General features: G+C 32.0%; 2 protein-coding genes across 3 annotated transcripts in view; one reads left to right on the forward strand and one right to left on the reverse strand.

Moving 5' to 3' along the window:
* Nucleotides 1-14: 14 nt before the first annotated feature.
* Nucleotides 15-17,692, reverse strand: LOC114324293 (U2 small nuclear ribonucleoprotein auxiliary factor 35 kDa subunit-related protein 2). 2 transcript variants are annotated; one of them, XM_028272097.2, is made up of 8 exons: nt 17,564-17,692; nt 17,380-17,471; nt 17,174-17,328; nt 15,947-16,127; nt 15,624-15,882; nt 15,340-15,566; nt 9,860-9,983; nt 15-340 (listed from the first exon to the last, which is right to left on the reverse strand). In XM_028272097.2, exons 1-8 carry the CDS (start codon nt 17,569-17,571, stop codon nt 73-75), a joined length of 1,314 nt encoding a protein of 437 aa, XP_028127898.1. In that variant the 5' UTR covers nt 17,572-17,692; the 3' UTR covers nt 15-72. The 2 variants fall into 2 exon arrangements, with proteins under 2 accessions (XP_028127898.1, XP_028127897.1); XM_028272096.2 differs by having other exon boundaries at nt 17,380-17,673.
* Nucleotides 17,693-18,106: 414 nt separating this feature from the next.
* LOC114324294 (mitochondrial uncoupling protein Bmcp) overlaps nt 18,107-27,106 on the forward strand; it is a 66,304-nt gene continuing 57,304 nt past the window's right edge. Inside the window, exon 1 of the mRNA XM_028272098.2 lies at nt 18,107-18,701. Within this exon, the coding sequence (XP_028127899.1) occupies nt 18,638-18,701 (64 nt within the window). The 5' untranslated portion in view covers nt 18,107-18,637. The remainder of the gene's footprint in view (nt 18,702-27,106) is intronic.

The raw sequence follows: 27,106 nt of genomic DNA on the forward strand, positions 1-27,106 counted from the left end.
TCAGTAAAAGTAAATTGTACTTAAACATTATATTTATTCGTAAATCTATAAATTTTCATATATCTACATCGTTCAACTTCTGTGTTTTGATCTTTTACTGCTAGAATTGCTAGATCTACTTGAAGAATCCCGTTTTCTATGTCTACTGGAACTATGCCGTCTGTCTTTGTCCCTTGAACGTGATCTCGACCTCGACCGTCGTCTCTTTCTAACTCCATTTCTAGCTGACTCTCTATCTTTTAGACTAGAACTAGTATTGGAATCTGTATCCCAGTCACTTTTCTTTGGATTGTGCTCAGGTGATTCTGACCATCTCCAGTTTCTGGCTTCAGATTGAGTTCTATAATAAAAAAATATAATAAAACTTCATATATTTAGAAATCTTAGATATATAGAAACTTTAGCAGAAGAACAAGTTTGTAGGTCGGGGAGATCATGCACCGACGCTAAAACGTGTGATCTAAAATTATTGCCACCATAGGTGGCTCTGAACGACAGAGATAGCTGTACAGTGCATGTCTATTCTTAATTCAGATATACTTTCCAGTTTACGTCAACTTTGCAGTGTACGTCAACTTAACAAGAAAAGTTAGGGTATGTAGAGATGTTGGTGGTGGACATAAACAGCATCTTGTTTGATTTTATTTATTGTTACTTATAATTTTGTTAATTCTTTTTATTTTTGATTAAAGTTTTGTGTTAAAGGTTTTGACTGATTTTTTATGTTTTATAATTTTAATCAAAATTAATTGATAAACCAATGATATAAATTCAGATTAAAACAAGCCATACGTAATTTTTTGCACGGCTCGTTATTTATAATGAAGGAAGTTCAAAAGGAGACATTGAGAGGAAACAGTTGATTTGGTATGGTCATGTTCAAAGAATGGAAGACACAAGATTGCCCAAAAAGATCTTGGAGTGGGTACCACCAAACCGCAAAAAACGAGGAAGACCCAAAAAGACATGGAAAGAAGGGGTAACCAAAGCAATGAGTACAAGGGATCTTAGAGATGGCCAATGGGATGATAGAAGGACGTGGAAGTTAGGCATCGGACAACGTCGAAAGACCTTCTAAAACCGATACATACATACAAGTTCAAAAGGAGTTATTGGAATACGACAGACCGGCACATTTGTTTCGTGGACCTTATGAAGGCATTATAAAACTTAACAAGGAAAACCAAACAGCAGAGACCAAAAGACGAGTTAGAATGACATGGACGGCATTTGGTAAACTAAGCTACATCCTTAAAAACAACAGATACCGACAACATCTTAAGACCAAGGTATACAATCAATGGGTACTCCCTGTTCTCACTTGGTTTCACAATGGTTTTCAAATGTGGACGTTTACAAAAGCAAACAGGGACAAAATTATAAAAACGTAGACATCAATGTAAAGACAAATGTTGCACATAAGACTAATGGACAAAAAGAGGAACGAGTGGATGAGAGAGAAAACAAAAGTGAGGGATGTTACCTCTCTCTATCAGCTGCTGCGCAAAATAATTCTTCTACTGGACAATTCGATGTAAATATCAGGATCGAATTGTTTTGTAATGCCCTTTTGTCCGCTTCTTCTCGATCGACAATGGTAAATAAATGTTTGAGTTTGGAGTAAAAATATGGTTTTATTGACAGCTACTGAGTATTACACTATAGATGTTGTTCAGGTAACTTTCTATAATAGACTGCGACTCAAAATAGTCCCTTTGGCTAATTTATAATCTCGTTAAAATATACAATACATCAATAAGTTGCATGACAACAGCAACGAACTTTGTAATCTTTCGAAAGCTTACAACTACAGTTTATTGAGGAAACTATTGCAATATGTACTAGCAAGTACAATTGGAAATACCACGATTTGGCAATTTACTTAGGTTGCAAAAGGTTCACTGGACTCTAATAATTAAAATATTACTCAATATATTTTCCCAATGTTTCAATTATACACGGTGAAACTATAAATGTTTAAGAAGTTAAGAATAATGTGAGATTACAAATTAAGGGATTAATTTGAGATTTTGAACACTACCGTGGAACCGCACCTTTGCCTAATATATGCAACCATGAAAGTTTCTTTCGACAAATCCATATCTTTCCCTTCCACTTTTCTTTGTATTATAAGGCGAAGTAGATGGTATTTAGGTCCTTTAATTATATAGCCGAAGTATTCTGTTTTTTTCCTCTTTATGCTGTTTACGCAACAGACGTTCTGAATTCATCATTTGGAGAACATTTTCATTGGAAGTGTGCGAAACCCACGATATTTTTAGGATTCGTCGATAGCACCACAATTTGAATGCTTCTAATTTATTTAGTATTGTGGTTTTTAACGTCCATGTCTCATAACCCTACAAAAATATATACCACACGTAACATTTTAGGACCTTCTTGTGAATATCCATCGACAGGCTTTGGTTACATAAAACTAGTTTTCAGGTCATAAAAGCCTTACGTGATATTTCAATCCTGGTTATTATCTCTTTATCACAGTCGTAATTTACATTTAAAGGTAGACTGAACAAGGCTAATTACATAGATAGATATGAAGCCACTTGACACGTGTATTAAATAGTGTGTTGTTACTTCCTTCTGGTTCTAATTAATTAAAAAGACTAAACACGTCTTACTATACATTATATTTTATTCACTGGTATCCAATATCTAAACAATAACATTAATGATTCATAGCGCCTCGCCTTACTACATACTAACTTCTAATAATTATTTGTATATCTATATCCATACTGATTGCTCAGCGTGTTTTTATACCTATCTGAACCATAACAAATATAGTTCAAGTTCACTCGTAATAAACATGTGATACAAACTATAAGCTATTGTTTTTATGTATGTTCAATACCCTAAAGGTTAATAACATCATATTTAAATTATGATTTATACAGAGGGTTCATAATATACCACATCTCCGCCGTTTTTAAAAAAGAAAGTCCTAAGAAGAGAAGAAGAATATCTGACGGTATATTCCTCTTTCCCTTTTACAAAATGTTTATGGTTACCTAATACTATTTTCAAAAATTAAATTTCCTAACTATCCTAACTAACTGTAACATGGTACGTTTCAGAGTTTTTTTTTTAATCCTAAAAATTGTTTATTATTATCACTAATTCACTTTCTGTTCCGTCTTGCTTTTTAGTCTTTTCTCCATTCACAAAACAGTGTCCACATAAAAACAGTGACTAAACCTATCGGGATTTTTAATATAGTCTTTTAGTGCCTATATGCATCTCCTATAAGCAGGGGAATAATCTAATCTACCTAACTAAAAATCTCGTATCTAACTAAAAGTCCTAAGCTAAGCTAATATTACTCGAATAAGTAAAAAAATGCATCCTTTACTCTATTAATAATTCCTATTTCAGTCTTCTTTTGATTTATTTATATATGTCTTACTAACTTTAAAATAATGTACCTATAATAAAAATGTAATCTCTCTAAAAAACTTCTAATGTGTCTCTAAAAAAACTTCTAATAACTCTCTTGTACCTATAATAAAGATTTAATCTCTCTAAAAACTTCACTTTTTGTGTCCCTTTGCTTACTATCTACTAACACTTATTGTAAGATATTGTCTATCCTTAATTCAAATACTTCCATTTTCCGCGAAAATTTAACCTGAATTCATTATCTACATTTAAAAATAAGTTATTTATAATTTACGTTACTTTAGAGAAAACAAAATTTATAACTTTAATTCTTAGACATAATTATTTAATGATTAGCTACTTATTTGATATTATTCTTAATTCTGCTTGTTTATTTTGACATTTCTGAAAATTTTATGTTTCTTCTTTCATTTTTCCCACATATTTTCCTCTTCTTCTTCTTGTCTGGTACTACAACTCATATAATTCATTTTTCTTCATATAATAGCACTTCTACAGTGTACATAATTCATCTTCATATACATATTTCATATAACAATCATATATCATATATCTCATATATCATTTCATATAACATCATAATCATCACTTCATATACTAGCTCCGATACCTTCGTTTTACCTTAATAAAAGAGGTTTCACTCGGATGTCTTAGTTCTCCGCCAATATTAACCCGAATTTTCGCCCTGATCTGTACGCACCATTTAGGTGGTATAGTTAACTCAAAACACGAAATAGGTATTTTATGCGGTTCAAATTCTTCTAAAAATATCACAACCTCAATCCCTTGCTTTGAGGCCGTTGTTTATTCACGAATAATCATGAATAAAATAGGTACCCTTCAAAACACACAGTGGGTCTCTAATAAGCTTTCAAGCTTCTATAAATCACTTAGTACCTTCCTAATTTGACAAGAGCAGTGGGTTTCTTATTGTCTCTAGTTGCCTCATAATATTTAGCTTATAATATTGTTAGTTATTCTTCTTATCTATATAGTTCTTCTTCAAATTCCTTATCTCGACTCATCAGGTCGGTTCGTTAAAAATATATCTCTTGCTTATAGCAATGTTTGTTGTATGTTATCCCTAATCATTATTCACTAAAAAAAAAATCATTTATATATCATTAGTCACACAAAAATTATTAATTCAGGTTCATATCATATAAAATTTAACACAAAATCGATAAAAATGTATCTAAAAGATCAATAACAAAAACAACTGCTAATAAAATTCAATAAAAATTCAAAAATAGCATATGCAAAAGTTAGATAAAAATATTCAAAATAAGTTTATATCTCAAACTTCGATAGAAATTTTTGGAAAAAATTCGATATTCCATAAAATATTCAAAAATAACCGTACTAGAAATAGAAATCGGATCGAGATTTTTCAAATAAATTCGATAAAATTCAAAATTCAATAATAGCATATATAATAAACTTTGATAAAAATATTCAATTCAAAAAATCACTTCATGTTTCAAAATTCATAGATAAAAAAATCGATACTTCATAAATTATTCAAAAATCAGCAAAGATAAATATTCCATGTTCAATAATAATATAAAACGAGGGAAGCATTTTTAATAAAGATAGACATTCTTACTTACATTTTATTTCCACTTTGTCTTTACACTGTCGCTCACTGGGTTTCCTGTCCATCTTCGCCGTCTCCGTTTCCAATTTGTTGCCGCCATCTCTGCTCCTTTCAGAAGACCTCCTCTAATCTGCAGGATCAGCCATGTATTAAATAGTGTGTTGTTACTGCCTTCTGGTTCTAATTAATTAAAAAGACTAAACACGTCTTACTATACATTATATTTTATTCACTGGTATCCAATATCTAAACAATAACATTAATGATTCATAGCGCCTCGCCTTACTACATACTAACTTCTAATAATTATTTGTATATCTATATCCATACTGATTGCTCAGCGTGTTTTTATACCTATCTGAACCATAACAAATATAGTTCAAGTTCACTCGTAATAAACATGTGATACAAACTATAAGCTATTGTTTTTATGTATGTTCAATACCCTAAAGGTTAATAACATCATATTTAAATTATGATTTATACAGAGGGTTCATAATATACCACACACGGTCAAATTAAAAGACGTTATCCACTTATTGTACGCAAGTCAGGTAATTAAAACGATTGAAAATATCTATCAGACCAAAACACAATAAAAAGTAAGAGTAGAAAAAGAACTAACTGAGCCAATTGAAGCTGGCGCTGGTATAAAACGGGGATTCCCTGAGTCCTCTGTTGTTCAACTTGATCATGGATGAAACAATAAAAAAAAGTAAGAACTAAAATGGATATTAAATTGGTGAAAAATAACTTAAAATAATCTGCTACTCAGACGATGCAATACTAACCTTTCAAAGTTAAGATGATTTACAATGTATCGATATATCAGTATCAGAGTGCACCAACTGAAAAAACATAGTTCTTCACAAATCAACTTAAACTTATTTTCTCTGGGAGCAAATATTTTTAATCTGTTGTAAATGGTCCATTTGTTTTTCAAATAGAAAAAAATTTTGGAATTAGATGTTTATTTTATGGTTCTTTTAGATGATAATTTTTGTTTCATTTTTTTTTAAAGAATTCAGATTTTTTTTGAGTTGGTGCACTATGAAACTGTCGACACATGATTTTTTTAACAGTTAGTGCATTTTGTATAGGGTATTTGTATGGAATTTAATTAAAATTATTTTTTTTTATAAAATCATTATTGTTTCCCTGTTATGAAAAAATATAATAAAATCAAAATAATTTTGAATTGTCTTATTATTATAACTATCTTATTTTGTGTGGCTGGTCTTTCTCAACTCTTAGAATTTGTATTTCGCTCCATTTTATTTTGTCTCCGGCTTCATTTATATGAAAAATTTCATACACTTCAGCAACTTCTTCTGTAGCGTACCAGGCCGTCCAGTTTTCTTCTTCTCATCTTCTTCTTTTTGTATAGACATGACTGTCTGTTTTTACAATGTGCCTCTAGTAAGTTGTCGTTCCATCATTTTCGTGGTCTTCCCACTGATCGTCTTCCTATTGGAGAACCGTCTCTCGCTGTCCTGACTACTATATTTGTTGTCATTCGGCTTATGTGGTCATTCCATTCTATTCCTCAGTTTCTTACCTAGTTATTGAATGTTATCCACCTTGCATCTCCGTCGTATATCTGTACTTCTAGCTTGTCGCATAGAGTCTTACTATCGATTTTTCGAAGGGTTTTCATCTCCGCTGTTTCGAGCAATCTCCGCTGTTTCTGCCGCGTATATCATTATTGGTCTGATTACTGTTTTGTAAATTCTGCCTTTCATTTCTTTTCCCATATTTTTATCGGAAGTTTTTTTAGCCAGGCTAATTATTATTGGTAGCAGTTGCGATAAAATATAGAGCGGGTTTCCTTTTAGGTATTTTTTTTTCTTTTTCTGCGAGGGCGTGCATCTTATCACCCTCATTTTGAGTATGTCCAACTACTAAGCATTTGTAGGCTACGCTTTTTATTGCTAAGTTTTGACAGCAATATAAAAACAAGCAAGCAATGAACTTGTTTTTGTTTTTGCCCAGGCAATTATCGGAGTAAAATATGTGCTCATATTGAGGCCCATGGTTCTTTAGATACTGTCAAAAACACATATTTATTTCATTAAAACCTCTGCTTGCGATACGTCCGTGCCACAAAAAACTATAGCCATGTTTGTGAGAAATATAAAATATAGTGAAGTTGCGACATGATAGGCGTCTCAAGTAAAAAAAATCACTCAGATCTCCATTTGGTAGTGATAATACAACTTGGAGATGAAAGCAACAAACTACAGTACTGTCATCTTACTTTAAATCTCTGATATCCAACTCCTTTTCTAACCGAATCCGATTTTTTTCTTTGATATGTGCATCATACTTAAGTTGTTGTAATACTTTTTACAACACTGGTCTTTTTTGGCTGAAAAAAGGCAATATTAAATTCCCTGTTGAAAATCTTGGTGTAATAATGGAGTTTTATGGGAATTTTCAGTTCTCCTCTACATTTTTCTTGGTACAGCTCAGTTTACAGATTTATTTTTTTTTGCTCCGCAATAATGAGAGTCAATTACCGGAAAAGATTTGATGTGGGACCGCACGAATTATTTCATCATCTAGCACCATTGATCTCCAAGCATTTTTTTTCTCCGCGATTGTCTTTCTGTGCAAACCCTAGCTCTGTTTTTTTTAATTACTGTGCATGCTTTTTCATTATTATCCTATTCGAAATGTTCAAAGTGTTCATAAAGAAAACTTACTCTAATTTTTTCATTTCTTATCTCAAAGTAATAAGCTCTATTTTCGCTTCTAAGACTCTCTTCTTTCTTATATAGTCGGTTCGCTAAACTCAGACACAACTGGCTAGTAACTTTAGTAAGTATTTTTTCCAATTTGATAATATGTATTGGCAAAAAAATAATTACTAAATAGTTAATAATAATTACTTAATAGTTAGTAAATTTGTCAATTGTGGCAAAATTGGCCAAAAACAAAAAAATTCCTACTTAAATCACTAGCCAGTTGTGTCTGAGTTTAGCGAACCGACTATATTGATATTTTGGCTTAACTGGCATTACATTGTTAACTATAAAATCTCGCTGCCTATTTACATCACCAAGACCTCAGTAGTTATTTAGCAGCTCTTCTCTTTCTGTATCACTAAATTTTTCCGAACATTTAATTTAGCAACGGTCACTGCAACCAGCTTTCACAGACCATTTTGAGTTAGTAGCTGACAATAGTTCTACCGAGCAAGTTTCATTATGCACTAACTCAAAGTGGTGCGGTATGAAACTACGACGTTCTAAACAAAATATTCGATTCTGCATGTTGACAAGTCAAAATTTTTACGATGGTGTTGGAATTTTGAGATGGTGTAATTTGAAACTGATAAATAAACATATTTTAACCATTTCCTCATACTTATCTCAATATTGAAAAATTTTGAGTTGGTGCAGTCTGATACTGATGTATCGGTATGATGTACCAATTTAATATAACCGCCAAAAGATTCAATATGTTCATTTCCTCACAAAAGACAAAATGCTAAACCCTAGAGCTGGAGGGTCGGATAATAATAATAAGTGATGCAGTAGAATGGAACGACCATATAAGCAGAATGACACAGGGAACTTGCATAAAATTTTAAATTCGAAAAAAATGTTATAAATCACAACATAATCATAATCAGAACATAATTTAAAACATGTATCAAAGATAAAAAAGTTGTTTTTGTGTTCCTTTAACAAAGTAAACAAAATTGTATATAATTTTAAATTAGACATTATAAACGTCAGTAGAAAATACGTTTGATCTTTTGAAGTATTTTAATTACATAGAAAACTTGTACTTTTACAAAATGGCACTAAACAACACTTAAAGTGTTTTCTTTTATTTTCCATAGTAAATCTTCTTTCCTTTCCTTCAAAAACTGTATCAAACTCCAATCTCAACAAACTGGTATATATTATTACAATGACATACGATAAATGTCATTAGAATATAAATATTTTTCCTTTATTCCGCGACGACGAGCTGGCCAAATACCCAAGTAGGTGGAGGCCAATAAACTAAAGAAGAAGAATATACCTAAATAAAACCATAAACGAAACCATATAGTTAAACTATGTGACGTCACGGGTCGTTTAAACTATTTTAAAATACAGAAGACTTTAAATTTGTACTTCTAAGTTATTATGAGTTTTTGAAGCGTGACATTTTGGAAATCTCATTTTTATACAAAACTGAACATTATTATGTAATAAAAAAACAGAATGTGTGTACTTTGTACGCACGTAAGAAGTTATACTTCTATTATATGATTTCTTAAAAATAAATATACTTTATTAAACGGTTTGTTTTAATTTTTTTTAAACACCAAACTAATTTTGTGCTTACCGCTTTGAAAAAAATAAAAAAAAAGTATAGGATTGCTCCGGATTCGAACTCAAGACCTCTCGATCTCTGGCTGAATGCTATACCAAATATGCTACGAGTACTGTGTCTATATCGGTTCGGACGTACCTAATGACAATTCACGGTAACAAACAGGCAAGGTGAAGTATAATAAATATGTATACAATAAAATGTGTTAATAATACTCATCTTACTCCTGAGGAAGACAAAAACAAAGACACAAAACTTACAATAAATATATTTACTAAAAACACTAATATATTCTTTTCATACCTTTTATTGCACTGATATATTTATACATAACTTGAAAGATAGCAACTAAACGCCATACTGTCTGTGTGCGCAGGCGCGCAGCATGAAATTTTACTCTCAATCGCGCCTAAAGAAGTATAACTTCAAAAATGTGCAAGTTCCCTATTCGAAGCAAGACAAACCTTCAGACTTTTTTGTAACTACTACTTACCACAATTATGACATATTTACCTTTGGTTTGTCCTTAATTCTTTTTTGATTTTTCTCAAAGCCCCATAAGTGTGTCCTGGATTGCGAAAGGAATGGATGAAATTGCAGTGAGAACCTTTGGGACAGCTTTTTGTAAAATGGACACCTAAAAAGCACATATATTGAGAAAATAACAATTTACGGTCCTTATACAGGGTGTCCAGAAACTCTACTGATAAACGAAGACAGGAAACAGATAATTTTAGGACAATTTAATCCAATTCATCTAGTCGGAAAATGCTTCATAAAGGAGCTAGAGCTATTTGAAGATGGCGTCTGGTAATCAGTTTTTCTTAAATATCTCCAGAACTCTTCTATTTAGAAAAACGAAAATTGGTACACATATTTAACTTCCAGAGATAACCGATTCCATCCATTGCAAATTTCTAGTACCAGTCATAGGCGTCCGTTTTGGATAGGGCAACAGTTATATTATCGCATAACTTTTTTGTTTTTAATTTTTAAGCATTTTTGAACCTGGATTATTAAAATGTAGGGTATTATAGTACTAAAAGGTACTCTTATAAAAATCGATTTGAAAATTTTTCGTTTTTTGAATATCAAAAAAAAATTCAAAAAAAAAACTAATTAGAAAAACGAAAACTGGTACGTTTATTTATATTCCAGAGATGAATTAATTTCATTAATTGCCAATTTCTAGTACCGGTAATATGCATCCGTTTTGGGTAGGTCAACGGTTATTTTATCGCATAACTTTTTTTTCTTTAACGTTTAAGAATTTTTGACACTAGATTATTAAATTATGAGGTATTCTAGTACTACAAATTACTCTTGCTTTAAGTTAGTAAAATACACCGGTTTTTTTCGAAAAAAATTTTCAATATTTTTTAAAATTCAGGAAACGAAAAATTTTCAAATCCATTTTTCTAGAAAACGGTGTGTCCAACCGACTTAAAGCAAGTGTACCTTTTAGTACTAGAATACCTCACAACTTAATCCAGTATCAAAAATGCTTAAAAGTTAAAGACACAAAAGTTATGCGATAAAATGACCGTTTCCCCACCCAAAACGGACGCCTATGACTGGTACTAGAAATTCACAATGGATGGAATCGATTTATTTCTGGAAGATAAATATGTGTACCAATTTTCGTTTTTCTAATTAGAATCGTTCTGGAGGTATTTAAGAAAAACTAATTACAAGACGCAATCTTCAAAGAGCTCTAGCTCCCTTAGGAAGCATTTTCGGACTAAGTGAATTGGGTTAAAATACCATAAAATTCTCTTAGGAATCGCCTGTCTTCGTTTGTCGGTAGAGTTTCCGGACACCCTGTATATCAGCTAGTTGCTATGCGCTCCGCGCATGACTGACGCGACACCTAGCGTCGTCACCTGACATTTCTGGCGACAATTTGAAGTTAAGCATATCGCACCTCCGCTCAAAGAGCGTCATATCATATCAAAGATAAGTAAAAAAAAGCAAAGTTTCGAGAAAACGACGTTTAAAGTTTGTCCTACAACATTTTCGGGTTTAGTTCAAAAACTATTAAAATTAGAATAATAACTATTTTAGTCAGTTACACTTGTTTTTGAAGCGCTATAAAATAGCGTATTAAGTATATTAAAAATATTTTAAAAAAATTATTTTTTTGAGTTGTGACACTATACAGATAAAATAACGAAACATTTACGAAATATTGTTTATCAAAAGTGACGCTTGCAATACAGAATATAATAAGTATCATTATTATTATCAGGTTAACACTGTTAACAGACTTATACTTTTTAATGATGTAACTTTAAAAATACAAGTATCAACATTAAACACATAGTACATTCTTTCACAGCTTTTGCTCTAAATTTTAAAGAACCGCTTGGAATGACATGAAATTTGGCATACGTATAGCTTACATGTCAAAGAAAAAAAGTGATATTGTGCCGATGTGTGCTTTTGCCCTGAGGGTGACTTTCACCCCCTCTCTGGGGTGAAAAAATATGTGTCCAAAATAAGTCCGGAAATGGATAAACTGACTAATTTTAAGTAACATTTGTTCTATAGACCTTTTTCCCCAAGTCAACACTTTTCGAGTTATTTGCGAGTGAATATGTTCATTTTTCAACAAAATAACCACATTTTTAGACGGTTTTGTCGAAAAAAACTTTCTTAGCAAAAATATAGCGTATAAAAAAGTAAAAAAATGGTCTCTGGATCTCGTAGAACCAGAGTAATAGCCAATGAAAAATAGATTCATATTCACCAAATTTCAAATAGCGACCTGAAATATCCAAAAAATTAAGCACTTTTTAGGGAAAACCCATTAAATTTTTTTTAAAGTGTTTAAAAAAAGCTTTATTTCTGTTTTCACAAAAAGTTTCTAGCATTAAATTTAAGCAAGTTACGCTCAAAATAAAGTTGGTTCCTTTTGTTTTGGCAAAAAAAAATCGGGAAGACCACCCCCTAATTAGCAACTTAAATGAAATTAATCGTTACCGCTCCACAAATTATTTTACTTATGTTGTGTTTATATGATCTGTAAGTTTCATCGATTCAAAGTTAATTTTGAAAAATATGCTTTTTTTTTCAAAATAACTTAAAAATTGTTAGGGATACCAAAAATCTCGAAAAACAAAAAAGTCGGCATTGCTTTTCTGAATATCATGTATTTTTTGTTTTTCTGTTAGACAAAAATTGATTAAGATTTGGTGTTTCTAAATTTGCATACATTCATGATCAGTGACTCGTCCAACCCCTTTTAACTACAGCCCTTTCAATAATAAGGGCTTTGAACCGATGAAATTTACAAATCATATAAACAATACATACACGAGTCAAGAAACTTGTGAAGTCGTAACGATTAAGTTCATTTAAGATACTATTTGGGGGGTGATTTTCTCGATTTTTTTTACCAAAACAAAAAGGGACTAACTTTATTTTGAGCGTAACTTGTTTACTTTTGATGCTAGAATTTTTTTTTATAAAACAAAAATGAAGTTTTTTTTAAACACTTTAAATAAGTTGTAATGAGTTTTCCCCGAAATGTGCTTCATTTTTGGTTATTTCATGTTAAAGTATTCCATTTGGAATTTGACGAATATAAACCTATTTTTCATTAGCTATAACTCTGCTTCTACTAGGTATAAAGACGTGGTATACACACCATTTTTTAAAATTTTTTACAGGCTATATTTTTGCAAAGAATGTTTTTTCGACAAAATACTTACTATTTGAGTTATTTGCGAAAAACCGTCTAAAAGCGTGGTTATTTTGTTGAAAAAATGAACATATTCACTGCCAAATAACTCGAAAAGTATTGACTTAGTGAAAAAACTTTATAGAACAAAAGTTACTTAAAATTAGCCAGTTTATTCATTTCCTGACTTACTTTTGACGAATATTTTTTCAACCCCAAGAGGGGGTGAAAACCACCCCCCGGGCAAAAGCACACATCGGCACAATATCACTTTTTTCTTTGACTTGTTAGCTATGTGCATGCCAAATTTCATGTCAATCCAAGCCGTTCATTAAAATTTAGAGGTCTTGCAATATTTTATCGTTAAAGAACGGACTAAAAAAACACTGCAAAAAGAAAGATAAATAAGTGATAAATGTGTCACTTTTCTTGAGCACATACGCAGATTGTTTTGAATGAAGTAATCACATGTACTGTCGATATGTGACACTGTTTGTGTTCGGTGCGTCGTTGATTTTAGATAATCGTATAATGACACTAGTGTCACCCTAACGTAAAATACTTGACCCATAGACGTGACACTTTGTGAGATAGGAGTTTATATTTTTATTAAACTTTTGGTGCAATAAAACCGATTTTAAATTTTTTTGATTTATGACACTCTTTGAGCGGAGGTGCGATATGATAAATACATATTGTGAAGTTGCAAATTATTAATAATAAGTTTTTAAACGATATTTTTCCAATTTATGTATAAAATAGATGTATTATTAAGAACTGCGTTTCTAAAAATTCATAAAAATTTATCTTTTCAAGCCCTAACGAAACAACAAGGAAAAAATCTATCCTCTGCCAATTTATCACTTTCACTGACTGGTGCTATGAAATTTCCATTGTTCAGAACGATCTCACGTCACGGGAAATGCTTTCACGAATACGGGGTTGAGTGGAATTTGTAACTATAGTTGTGTAGTTTCCATGAACATTGTGTAAATGAAAAGAAGCAGTTGTAAACGATTTAGATCGTTTGTCATGTGAAAGTTTAAATTCAGCGTTTTTTAGGCATCTTTCAAATGCCTAATTTTTGTCAAAACCCAAAATCAAAATTTTGTGTTAATAGGTCTTGAAGATAAGTTTATTTATTTAATAGTTATAGAAACTGACTTCATTTGAGGGAAAATGCAAAAATTGCATATGAAATCGACACTCTTCATCTTTAAAACACATTTTGATTTTTGTTGAGAGGACACTCTCATCAAAACATATCGAGTTTTTACTGTTCAGTTGATACAAATTGTCTTAAAAAAGTTGATTTCACACCCATAACATTTAAAATTGCTGGTCACTTAAGCTTTGTTTCTGAGAGGACAGTTTATTCAAAACAAAATAATTCCTGAAGTCTTGTCAAATATCTAAAAGTGTCACTGTCTTGTCAGTACATTCTGTTCTGAGTGCGTTGTATGACAAAGATAGCGAATGTTTGATTTGAAAAATATTACCATGGACATGGTGTTCATTTTTTTTAATCCTGAAAAAAAAACTAATAAATGTTTTTGAAAAAATTAAACGCAGAATGAGAGATTACATTATTACCGAGGATATAAAGTCAATTAGAATAAATAAAAAGTTTCTTTTGAATGACATATTTGAAAATAAAAATCAAACTAAATTTTTTCTTTCTTTTTTCGCCGCTGTAACTTGTTAAAATAAACATTATAGGAGTTTTCAGGGACTTTCGGCCCTCGGTAATAACGTAATTTCGCATTATGCGTTTAAATTTTTCAAAAATATTTATTAGTTTTCTCAGGATTTAAAAAAAATGAATGTATATAAATAGCATTGGAGCCGAAAATTTGCGCCTATCCCCTTATCTGATTACCCAAGTTTTTTTTTCTCTGATTCTGGCCTTGGTTTAGAACCAGAATCTTTAGCCACGTAATTGTATAACTTATCACTAACTCAGGGGAGTAATGTGTAGTGTGTGTGTTGAGTAAGTTTCTTGTCACTTTGCAAAGTCGATGTCATTGCCTTTGCAAAGAGACTCTAATTGTATCCGAACGTCTGCGGTCCCTCCGGTGAGTACCGATCCCACAAGGACAGAAACTATTTTCATTTATTAACTTATAATAAATAAAAAATTTCTGACCCTGGTGAGATTCGAACTCACTACCATTCGGAACTTTCGATCCAAAGGTTAGGCGCTCTTACCACTGCGCCACAGAATTACCCAAGTTATTAATACTGAATATATGACAGTTATTGGGAGTATTGGGAAGTAGAAAGAAAAATAGAACACATTATTATATCTTACCACAAACAGCAGATTTCCAACTGGGTATATTCGCAAACTGCACACTTAATTGCTTTCCTCCATACCATCTACCATTCAGAGCTCTATAACATTTCAAAGCAGTTCTTGAAGAAGTAAATTCAACAAAAACATTGCCTCTTAGATGTGCCTCATGGTTGCAGCATGTGATAAATAGTTGAATCTTTCCATATTTTTCTAATTCAGGTACAACATCATCAAAGAATTCCCTAAAACATAAGAAGAAATAAAATCGAATTTACTGATATTTGACCATTGTCACTTACTTGTAGCACTGATTTGTTTCATGGCTTTCAAACTCCAAACTGGAGTCAGTGAAGCGATCATTTTCAGTCTTCTCCAAGCTGTAATGTGAAAAAAAGTTGGGTATCAGAAGAATTTTACTTATACCAGGACGAACATGATTTCTAGAACAAACATCAAAAAATCTACAGGTTGCTGTTTTTTGGAAGAATGGACAGGGCTGTTTATTTGGGTTTGTTTCAGAGGTAGTCTTCAGATGTTGTGGAGTATCCCCGCCTTCTTCTAAAAACAAGAGAAAGGGAATTACTATTTTGTACAGGATGGCTACCCAATTTTAAAGAAATACCTAAGAAGTCCTCCACTAAAGCATTCAGTCTCTGTTGTTCCTCAATTTGTTTCTGCACCTCTTCTTCTTGTCTTCTCTTTTGTTCTTCTCGCCTCTTTTGTTCCTCTTCCCATTCCAACTTTATTGCTTCATTTTGTCTGGCTCTTTCTTCTCTGGCTAGTGCCAATTTTTTTTGGAGTTCCTATGATAAATACATAGAAAAAAGAAGATTGAAGTCAAATATAATGAAAAATATGATTTAACAAAGAGAAACAAATTAAAATAAACACTAAAAGAATTCTAAGTAACAGAATAAATAGTAAGAAACAATTAGAAAAACCATTTGTGCTGTGAAATGCAATGTTCTGTCTCAGAAGAATTCGAAGTGAACAAAGGCGTATGCCAAAGAAAGGGGACTGAGAGAGAACTCCTATATTGTAAAAAACAGAAAAATGAGTTATCTAGGTCATTTTTACAGAGAAGAAAGGTACAACTTTTTATGACTCATAATGGAAGGGAAAGTGGAAGGAAGAAGAGGTCCAGGAAGAAAATGCTCCTGACTGAAGAATGTAAGAGACTGGACAGGCATGTACACAGATTCGATACTAAGATCTGCTTAAATAGAGAGCAATTTGCTGTAGCCATAGCCAATCTTCAATAATGGGGAAGGCACCTTAAGAAGAGGTGATGGAAGAGGTCAGAGCGATGGGAATCAGAGATTGGAAGCTGATAGCTGAGAACAGAAAACGATGGAAATTATCCATCCAGCAATCAGTTTAAATGATTGTTAACATGTTGAACGCCGCAAAGTATATAATATTACGGCTCTCTAGGCCGACTTACATACTTAGCTAGGCTGACTTAGCTGTGGTACATACAGTATAGCAGTCACTGCGAAGCAAGTGTGATTCATGCGGCCCTATAAGTACAATAAGCTTGAACCTTATATGATTCCCGTGGCATTCAACATGGTAACTCTATACATGCATACATAACAAAGAATAGACAGGAATAGTGAACAAGACTAGTCCAGATGTAAAATAATCTAGATAAAGGAGATCTAATTCCAAAGCTTCTACAGAGAATTGTTATAATTTTAACACATTCAGCCTCAGTGTTTTTTTCCTGTCCATTGATCAGGTGGTATCAAAGTGATGCTTCACTGTCCCAAGAGTACGGTTTAGTGAGGCATCATATTGATTCCACCTGCGACTGAACCTGTTAAATTAATTTCAAATAGAAATATACCTGAAACTGCCTTTGAGCTTCTTCTTCAACTTTTAGCCATTCTCGTTCCTTCTGTTCTCGAAGCCGGGCCTCTTCAAGCGCTTGTCGTTCTTCATAAATTCTTTTATCAGCCAACAACTTCTGATAAGATGCTGACTGCTGTAGTCTTTGGATCTCTAAAATAAAGTTTAAAGAAAAAAATAACAATATTTTTAAATCACTATTACCTTCTAGCTCATTTTGGTCTCTTATTCTAGCTTTCTCCTGTCTAAGACGTTTTCTTCTTGCCTTTTTAGCTAATTTTCTCCATTCTGAATGTCTAGATAACATTAAGAAAATATAACTTCTAAATAAAGATACCTACCAAAGTTATATTTCTAATTGTGCGTTTATTTCAAAAAGGATACCTACTTCCCCATAATATTTGATCAACTGTGCTGAAAAATAAATACAAAATTCACATACATTCAAAAATAAAATAAATACAGTACAAAAAGGAAAAATTAAACTGAGCTGTCAGTTTGACTTTGACTTGACACACTTGACAGTTTATGATCAATATCAACAAAATAAATCGAGAACTCAAGTCACCTCTAGTCGAGAATCGATTTTATAGGACCACTAATTTAGAGACTCATCTAAAGAATGAGGAATAACAGTTACAATTTAACACCTTAATATACACAGCGGCGTGCCCACAGCATTCACCATCCAGTTTACATTAATTAGAAGCAAACAAGGCTGTATTTAAAAAATATACATTATGGCATGAAATTTTAGTGAAAATATCATAAACACTAATTTTTTTTCTGTTTAAGTTTTCATTTTGGTTTAAATTAACGTATGTAATAATTATTCCACAATACTAGGGACTAGGGTAACAGTTTTCCTCCCTCTACATTTATCTAATTTGGTTGATCGGCTTCCCGGGATTCGCGAATATTTAGTTCAATGTTCAATCTTCAATTCAATCAATCCTTTCATAATGTTGGAAAAACTGCGTATTAAACTATTTTTCGTCAATAAATTATTTTGAGCGGTCGACCTTCAATCAGTAAAAAAGCTGTTTTGAATTTTTTGATTGGCTGTAAACTACATGGGTGATATGATAAGTACATAACTACGTTGTGCGGTAATAAAGTTAGGTTAGGTGTTAGTAGACTAGAGTCTTAAAATAGATCTGCTGCAGCTACAGGCAAGTTGTCTCTTGAAGCCCAGAACTTTAGCTGATACAATATAAACAGCCCAGTTTCTATTATACATGTTTTGACGCAGTGATACTACATTATCAATTAAATATTGTGATATTTAAATAAGTTTACCGACGGGACATCTTATAATTCGTCTTGAGCCGCTAATGCTACATTCTGCTGCATTGAAATACGACTGTGTTGACCAAACTTAGAGGTAAACAGAAGAGTTTTTACGGGGGAGTTTTACATTTTCACTACACTTATTTCTTCATCAAGAAACAGTAATAGTGGAATGGGACAAAGGGACTGGAGACCTTTTGTCTACGGGGGCATTGCATCGTGCGTCGCTGAGTTTGGTAAGTAATTTTAATATTTCTTCTGTTTCCCATTATGAGTTGGCTGTTTTCGTCCTCCCCAGCACTCTATTCTCCCAGTCGCCAACTCTTGAGGTTTCTATCATATCATTTTCTATGTAAGTTTTTCATCTCATAGAAGGTCTTCCTCTTCGTCTTCTTCACTGCGGGTCCCAGTCCAATATTTTGTTATTGTTGTAGAGTTATTGACAGCATTGATTGCTGGAATGCAGTCCTGGCGCTGTGGTAAAAGGTGCCCACCTCCAAAACTAGCATAGGCGCCCTCTGATTTTTTAAAATTAGTATTTTGTATAACACCAACAGGAAAAAAAGCTCATTTTGGTGCCCTACAAACAGGGGCGCACTCCTGCAGTGCATCCCTTTCAGGACCGTTATCGCCGGCCCTGCTGGAATGGATGAAGGAGAAAACGTTACAGTGGTCTTGATATCCGGATTTTTTCATATCCGGATTGGTCGGTAGCCACATTGATCCGCATGTGGCAGGTTTTACTGTACTTTACTTAAAAGTCTTACAACTCTCAATAGTTTGTTCTAAATTTAAATTCTGCAGCCTCTGATCCAATACATAAGTATTCAGTCTTACACATATTATTTGTCCTGAGTCCCCATAGCTCACACTCTTCCTTTAATTTTCTTATCATATTATATTCCATATCTTGTGCAAAAATGACTTGGCCATCAGCGAAAAGTAGTGAATGTAATATATTCTCTTGTGTTGGTATACCCATTGTTCCACATTTTCTATACCATCTTTTCAAAGCCTGAACGATGAATATGTTAAAAAGTGTAGATGATAGACCATATCCCTGTTTGAGGCCTTTTGTTGCGATCATTGTTTTTGTTATTTCATTACCTAACTTTATTTGCACCTGTGGTTCTTTATACAGTGTGTTATATTCAGTACCGGATTTACCACTAGGCCGCAAGTAAAAGGGGGCCGCAGCGTCTTGTAAAAAAAATTGTTAAAATCAGCCTCCCCCCTCCATCATCTCCGCTATTATATACAACATAGTAGGTATTTGTACATGCAACACATACAAATCTTTAAAGGAGTACGTATTGAGTCTTAGAGACAACCTTGATTCCTATGAACAAAGAGGAAAAGAGTTATCTAAAAATGAAACCTATATTCTTGAAATAGAAAGACGCCCGAAATGCTCTCCATGGCGAAGACAAAGAAGATGAATCCACTGAATCCAACTTTAATGGCAAAGAATACTTAAAGATTAATACATTCAATGTTATAATAATTGACAGACTTTATTCAGAATCGAATGAAATGTCCAAAGTTTATTTCAGTCTTAATAAAGAATTTGGATTTTTAAACAACTTATCGTCCATTTCTAATTAAGAAATCAAGGAAAAAACTTCTATTTTGACTAAAAAGTATCGACATAGATGGTGAATTTGAAGAAGAGTGTGTACAGTTCAAAGGCTTTGTCGAAGGTGTATATTATGAAGAAACAGAACCTCATGATAACAACAATACCAAGCCTCCGAGGAATACACTTTTAGAGTATCTGAAACTCATTAGTGAAAAAATGTTAACTTATATTCGAATATGGACACGGCTTTGCGCATTCTACTATACATGGTGACATCTATGCATCTGAAGAAATATCATTTAGTGTGTTGAAAAGAATTAAAAACTACTTGAGGAACTCAACTTCTGACCAAGATTCTAGATTGTCTAGTTTGGCTAGTTCTATTTCAAATTCTGAGCTTTTTCAAGCCTTAGACTTTAACGATTTGATTAAAGATTTTGCAGTCAAAAAAGCTGGAAAAGTGAGTGTTTAGAGTTTAGATATGAGATTTATTATGAGTACGGAGTGGTGTGAGTGTCAATGTTAATCACTAATCCAACTTTATCCAAATTAAGAACATTACATTGACGTTTTTCATTATAAGAGAATAATGTGAGAATTGAACGATCTATTGTTGATTTTTTTACCAAGAGGAGTAAACTAAAAAGACAGATTCACACCCAAGAAACTTACTAGAAAAGTCAACAAATTCATCTTCTTTTTTCGTTGATCATATCAGCTTTAGATGATAATCCATACATATTATATTATACTAACACATCGCTAAAGAGTTCTAAAAACAACCGTTTTTATATAAAAGTAGACTAAAAATCTCAAAATTAAAGGAATAATGCAGAAAACACAAAAAATCGCCGATATACTTAATTAACCTATAAAATGACAGAAGTGCCAAAATTTTATAAATGTCATTAGTGTCAAAATTTAATAACAGTGGAGTAAACTTGCCTGCGGTTGGACCAATTAGAAGCAAGCATTACGGTGCGGTAAATTTGAATCACTCCTCTTGGTTAAAAAACAAACTTTAGAAGTTAATTTTTAATATCTTTATTTTTTAGTGCCCTAGCCTATTACTATTACAGTTCATATTATTTTGCTTGTTCTTTTACTTATAATGTCTTTTCAACTTTTCAACTTTTCTTTGTCACCTGTACTTTTACCCCTGAATGAAACAAATGTTATTTAATTTTAACAATTAACTGCAATACTAATTTATAATATAATAAGTTTAGCAATATTTTAATTTTACAAATAACTGCTGTTTGCTAACTTTTTGAATTATGTATTTTCTGCCAATATAGACATTGTTGTTATGTTAGAGCTGTTTTGAGGTTTTAGCCAAATTTGTAAACCAAGATTATTTAATTAGTGAATACAACATTTCCATCTATGTATGTACCTACCGTAATCAAATAGAACATTAGTGGTATTTCTATTCATTTATGTTATGGTTTGTATGTTGTACTAATTTTAAAAAGTAAAATTAAAATAAACGTTATGTATTAATATGAAATGTGCTTTATGCTTTAATTACATAATCGTGAAGTTATAGGGGGCCGCTCGAGGTAATTTGGCCTAGGGCCGCAAGTGCCCTAAATCCGGCACTGGTTATATTCACCCATTTCTCTCTAACATCCATTCTTCTCATTGCTTCCCACAGTTGTTTCCTGGGCATGCTATTATGCTTTCTCCAAGTTTTTAATATTGTACATCAGCTATTGTCAGACTTTCAAATGTCTGAAGTTTTTTTTCATTTTTATTTTTAATTTTATTTTTTTAACATAATTTTTAACAATTGACCAAGACAAGAGGTCTTGTACAGTACCAAGTTAAAAGGAAGTGCATTTCTCAAGTTAGATGAGCTTGGCAAACTAGGGATACCTGTATACAATAAACTGTCATCACTGCCTACCAGTTATCATAGTTTTGGAAAGAGGGCTCATGTGAAATCGTGACAACAAAGTCACTTTGGAAATGACTATAATAGACTGTCAAATTTAATATGAAGTTCAACTACGATTTTGTGCCACTTTTTTGTGTACTGAAAATGTCATGTGAGCTAAGCAAAAAAAAAGAATGTATGTGTACTTTGTACGCACATAAGAAGTTATACTTCTATTATAATATAATTTCAACGAAATAAATATACCTACTTAACAGTTACAATACAAAAAATTAACAATAATTACTAAAATTTAACCAAAACTTCAATGCCAAATATTAAAAAAAAAAAACGAAAAAAGTATGAATCGTCCGGGAATTGAACCTGCAACCTCGCGAATTCTCAATCTCTGGTCCAATGCTCTACCAACAAGACCATCAAGGCACATACTATTAACGTGATATACATATCTACATATACAGATATACCTACATATTTACACATCACGGTGACAAGTGAAATATAAAAATAGATGTTTTATTATTTTACGCCCAAGGAAGACAAATCCAAAGACACAAAATTATAATACACAAAAACCTTTTAAACCACATTTGTCAAATTGCGCAAGTTGTATTATTAATATTAATGTTAATAAATGAAATATAAATATTTTGACGTTTCACAATTTGACAATATCATAACAAAATTTGATCAACTATTTTTAAAACACTTACCACAGTGTAAGATTCTTTAGCTTTGAATAAGCGAGATCGTAGATCGTCCCGGTCGGATCCTACCGTAATAGGTTTTTTATCAGTAATTTTGCGGCACTCATACTAGTTACAGTTTGATGGGCTTTCACATTGGCATGCAACAATCATCTCTTCTATGTTAATAAGTCCAAAAATATAATATGAAAACTATTTAAAAAGGCAGTATAACTAGTAACTAACTTTTTGTTTGTTGTTTCTCTTCCTACAAATTTTAAAACGCAACAACCATACACCATACATAACCAAACCACAGTCCCAGAGCTGTGATACAGCTGCCATATTGGATAATTTTGTAATGTCATTTGAACATCCAATCAGAACAAAGTTGTAATGCGACTGCGCCGGGATCAAAGGTTTTAATCCTATTAAAATTCACCCTCATATGCACGTAAAAAAGTATAACTTCAAAAGGAAAAGAGTTGAACCAGGCTGCAAGTCGAATTTCTTTATTTTAATCAACTTTTCCAAGGTAAACGTTTAGGTTTCATAAGTTGCCATTATGCCTTTTTTGCAGGACCCTGATTTTTGACCCTTTGCTTCGTTATCGATCATTCGCTATCTGTACACTCTACAGATACAGATAGAGAATGATTGATAACGAAGCAAAGGGTCAAAAATCAGGGTCCAGGTTCATTATCATGCAAAATAACAACAAACTTTCAAGTGGCATGAAGAAGAAAATCAAGAAAACTGACCTATTAACATTACATATTTAAGTCATAATTAACACCTTTAGGGTGTTTTCGATTTGTTAAAAAATAACATAAGGGAGAAAATTGCGATATTCTTTACAAAAGAAAATTCAATTTTCACTCAGATTTCCCTAGGAAACTACACAGTTTTTACATATTTTACTCTCATTGATTTCATCGTTCAGTACTCTCAAAGGCATAAGAGATTAAATCATGGTTGAACTTCATCAGAAATTATATGTCTATAAAGTAATTTATTTTTATTACCCATAGTGCAAATCAAGACATAGACTTTTTATGACTTTATCTCTTAAATCTTTTTATAAATATTTTCCAGATTGTTGAGAGATAATGATGAATCAAAGATGAATTAGAGTTGTACAAATACAAATGCCATAAAACATTTTATCTTGACTTTCACTATACCTTCATTTAGTTTTCTGTAAAATGTCTATACCTTAAGTAATTTATTTGTATCATCATCATCAATGACGTTACAACTCTTTCTAAATCTTTACCGCATTTACTATTGCCTTCCATGTTTGTCAGTCCTGTACCACTATTTCCCATTGGATTACTCTCATTTTCTCTATATTCTCTCTGACTTCATCTTTCTACCTTTTTCTAGGATGTTATACAGATCTTCTTCCAACTGGTCTTTCCCAAAACACATTGAATTTTTGACTTCACTAAGTAGATGTTGTATTGTAGAAAAAGAACTGTTTCCTGCCATTATTCACATTTCAACTTCCCATCATATTTTGTTGTCATTGGAGATTATTGCTCCTAGATATTTAAATATTCTTCAGCCACTTTGAGAAAGAAGTGATGATCATTTATAGTAATATTTTGACATATTTGCCGTCATTCTTGTTTTGTCTTCATTTATTTTTATATCGATATTTAATGCAACTTTTTCAAAGCTCAAGAAAATGTCCTTCCAATGTTGACTATGCTACTGCTTCTACATCAGTATCATCTTTGTTCCTTGAGCAGCTATGTCTGGTTTTGGTCTGGTAGTTATTTGTATGGAACAAGAAATAGAGAGTTCTGAAACTATTTTCTTGTGGTATTTCTGTTATCCCCTTTCAGAAATGAAAATTGAAACGTCATATATGTGTATAATGTATTTAGAATTAAAATTGGTGTTAATTTCAACAACACTAAATATGAGCCGTGAAAATTTCGAGGCCTTTTGGATGTGTTATCAAAATTTTGCTTATTTCCTATTATAGTATGGTATAGTTAGACCCAAACCCAGACATCCAAAGTGAAAGTTATCCTTTAACACCAAATTGTTCAGAAATTGGTCCATATAATGTTCAGAAAAAAGTCACACCATTTTGAGCGTCGGGTTTGGGGGGGGGGGGGAGAGGGGGGAGAAATCTGTAAATTCGTAGTTTTTTACGTTTTTCGTCAATATTTCTAAAACTATGCGGTTTAGCATGAATAACCCTCTATACAAAATTGTTCTACATTAAATTTGAAATAAAAAAGGCCCTATGCATAACCCTTCTAAAATGAACGGTTCCAAAGTTATGGAGGTAGTATATTATAATTGGTCCAAAAAAGGGCCTAACCCAGACATCCAAAGTAAAAGTTTTCCTTCAACACCAAATTGTTCTATATGGTCCACATATTGTTTAGTAAAAAGTTACACCATTTTGAGCGTCCGGTTTGAGGGGGGGACGGGGGAGAAGTTGGTAAATTAGTAGTTTTTTAGGTTTTTCGCCAATATTTCTAAAACTATGCTTTAGCGTAAAGAATGTTCTATAGAAAAATGTTCTACATAAAATTTAAAACAAAAAAGTTTCTATACATAATTGTTATAAAATCAACGGTTCCAAAGTTACGGAGGGTGAAAAGTGGAGGTTTTCGATACTTTTTATATTTACCGATTTCTCCCCTCTCTCCCCCCCAAACCCGACGCTCAAAATGGTGTGACTTTTTTCTGAACATTATGTGGACCATATAGAACAATTTGGTGTTGGAGGATAACTTTCACTTTGGATGTCTGGGTTTTTGGTATAGTTATACCATACATTGCCCAAAAAATATAAAAAGTATCGAAAACCTCGACTTTTCACCCTCCGTAACTCTGGAACCGTTGATGTTATAACAATTATGTATACAAGGTTTTTTGTTTTAAATTTCATGTAGAATATTTTTGTATATAAAATTGTTTACGCTAAAGCATAGTTTTAGAAATATTGACGAAAAACTTAAAAAAAAACTACTAATTTACCGACTTCTTCCCCATCTGCTCCCCAAACCGGACGCTCAAAATGGTGTAACTTTTTACTGAACAATATGTGGACCATACAGAACAATTTGGTGTTGGAGGAAAACTTTTACTTTGGATGTTTGGGTTAGGGCTTTTTTGGACCAGGTATACTATACTACCTCCGTAACTTTGGAACCATGCATTTTAGAAAGATTATGCATAGGGCCTTTTTTATTTCAAATTTAATGTAGAACAATTTTGTATAGAGGGTTGTTCATTCTAAACCGCATAGTTTTAGAAATATTGACGAAAAACTTAAAAAACTACGAATTTAGCGATTTCTCCCCCCTCTCCCCCCAAACCCGACGCTCAAAATGGTGTGACTTTTTTATGGACATTGTGTGGACCATATAGAACAATTTGGTGTTGAAGGATAACTTTCACTTTGGATGTCTGGGTTATGCCATCTTTTGGATCAACTATACTATACTATTATTGGAGCCAGAAATAAATCTAAAAGTGTGCGCTGATAATAGTAAAAATAAACATTTCCTGTTTACTTGATATTTTCTTAATTTAATGTAACAGGTGCAAAGAAAATATTTTTATATAACTTCATTCAAACAACGTTATATTTTTGTATGCTTTAATTTCTGAAAATAATAATTGCATTCACAGTTAAAAACTGTGGGTAGATAGAATATATTAGAAAACTTATATTAACCACTTGCAAAATATATTAGACTGACAGGTGTTGATAGATGAAAAACAAGCAAATTACAGTAACTAATTTAGATTTTCTCAAAAACTGGTAATAAAAATAACATAGATGTTATGATAATTTACTGAAACCAAAAAATTGTAAAACGTAAACATCAACATTTTGTAAAAAACAAAATAAAATTATTTGTTTAATATAGGTATATATAATTATATCATTAAAGTTACTTGTTATTACTATAATCATTAATTTTTTCTTGTCATAGTGGGATTATGCCTGTTTAGTAGAATATTTATATTTATATTTTAATCCTATGATGTTTTTACTTAAGTACAGGACAGTATTATCATTACCTATTTTTAATGGGAAATAAGCCACAATTTTACTAAAATTAAGAAAAAAATGATTTTATTAACATTTCGACGTCCAAATCAGATGCCGTTGTCAAAATACAAAAAATATTAATGAATTAAACAAAAATGTTGTTGCTTATTAAAAAATTCTTCTAATAATTTATTTAATGTGACTCATTTATATCGGCAATTCAGACATATATTATACATTTTAAAGTAGAATTTAAAGTAAAGTATATTTAATTATATTAAATAAATTTTAAGTATTATCATTGTATTATAAATGCTATTCAACCGCCTAATATTCTTCATAATCTCACTGTTTATTTTTCCCTTGTTTGTGGACAACACTCTAAAAAAATTAAGAAATTTTCCTAACTTGAAGGTTAAGGGCGTAGGCGCAAAATTTCGGCTCCAGTG

This window comes from Diabrotica virgifera, chromosome 1, assembly GCF_917563875.1.
Source record: "Diabrotica virgifera virgifera chromosome 1, PGI_DIABVI_V3a".
NCBI classification, from domain to species: domain Eukaryota; kingdom Metazoa; phylum Arthropoda; class Insecta; order Coleoptera; family Chrysomelidae; genus Diabrotica; species Diabrotica virgifera.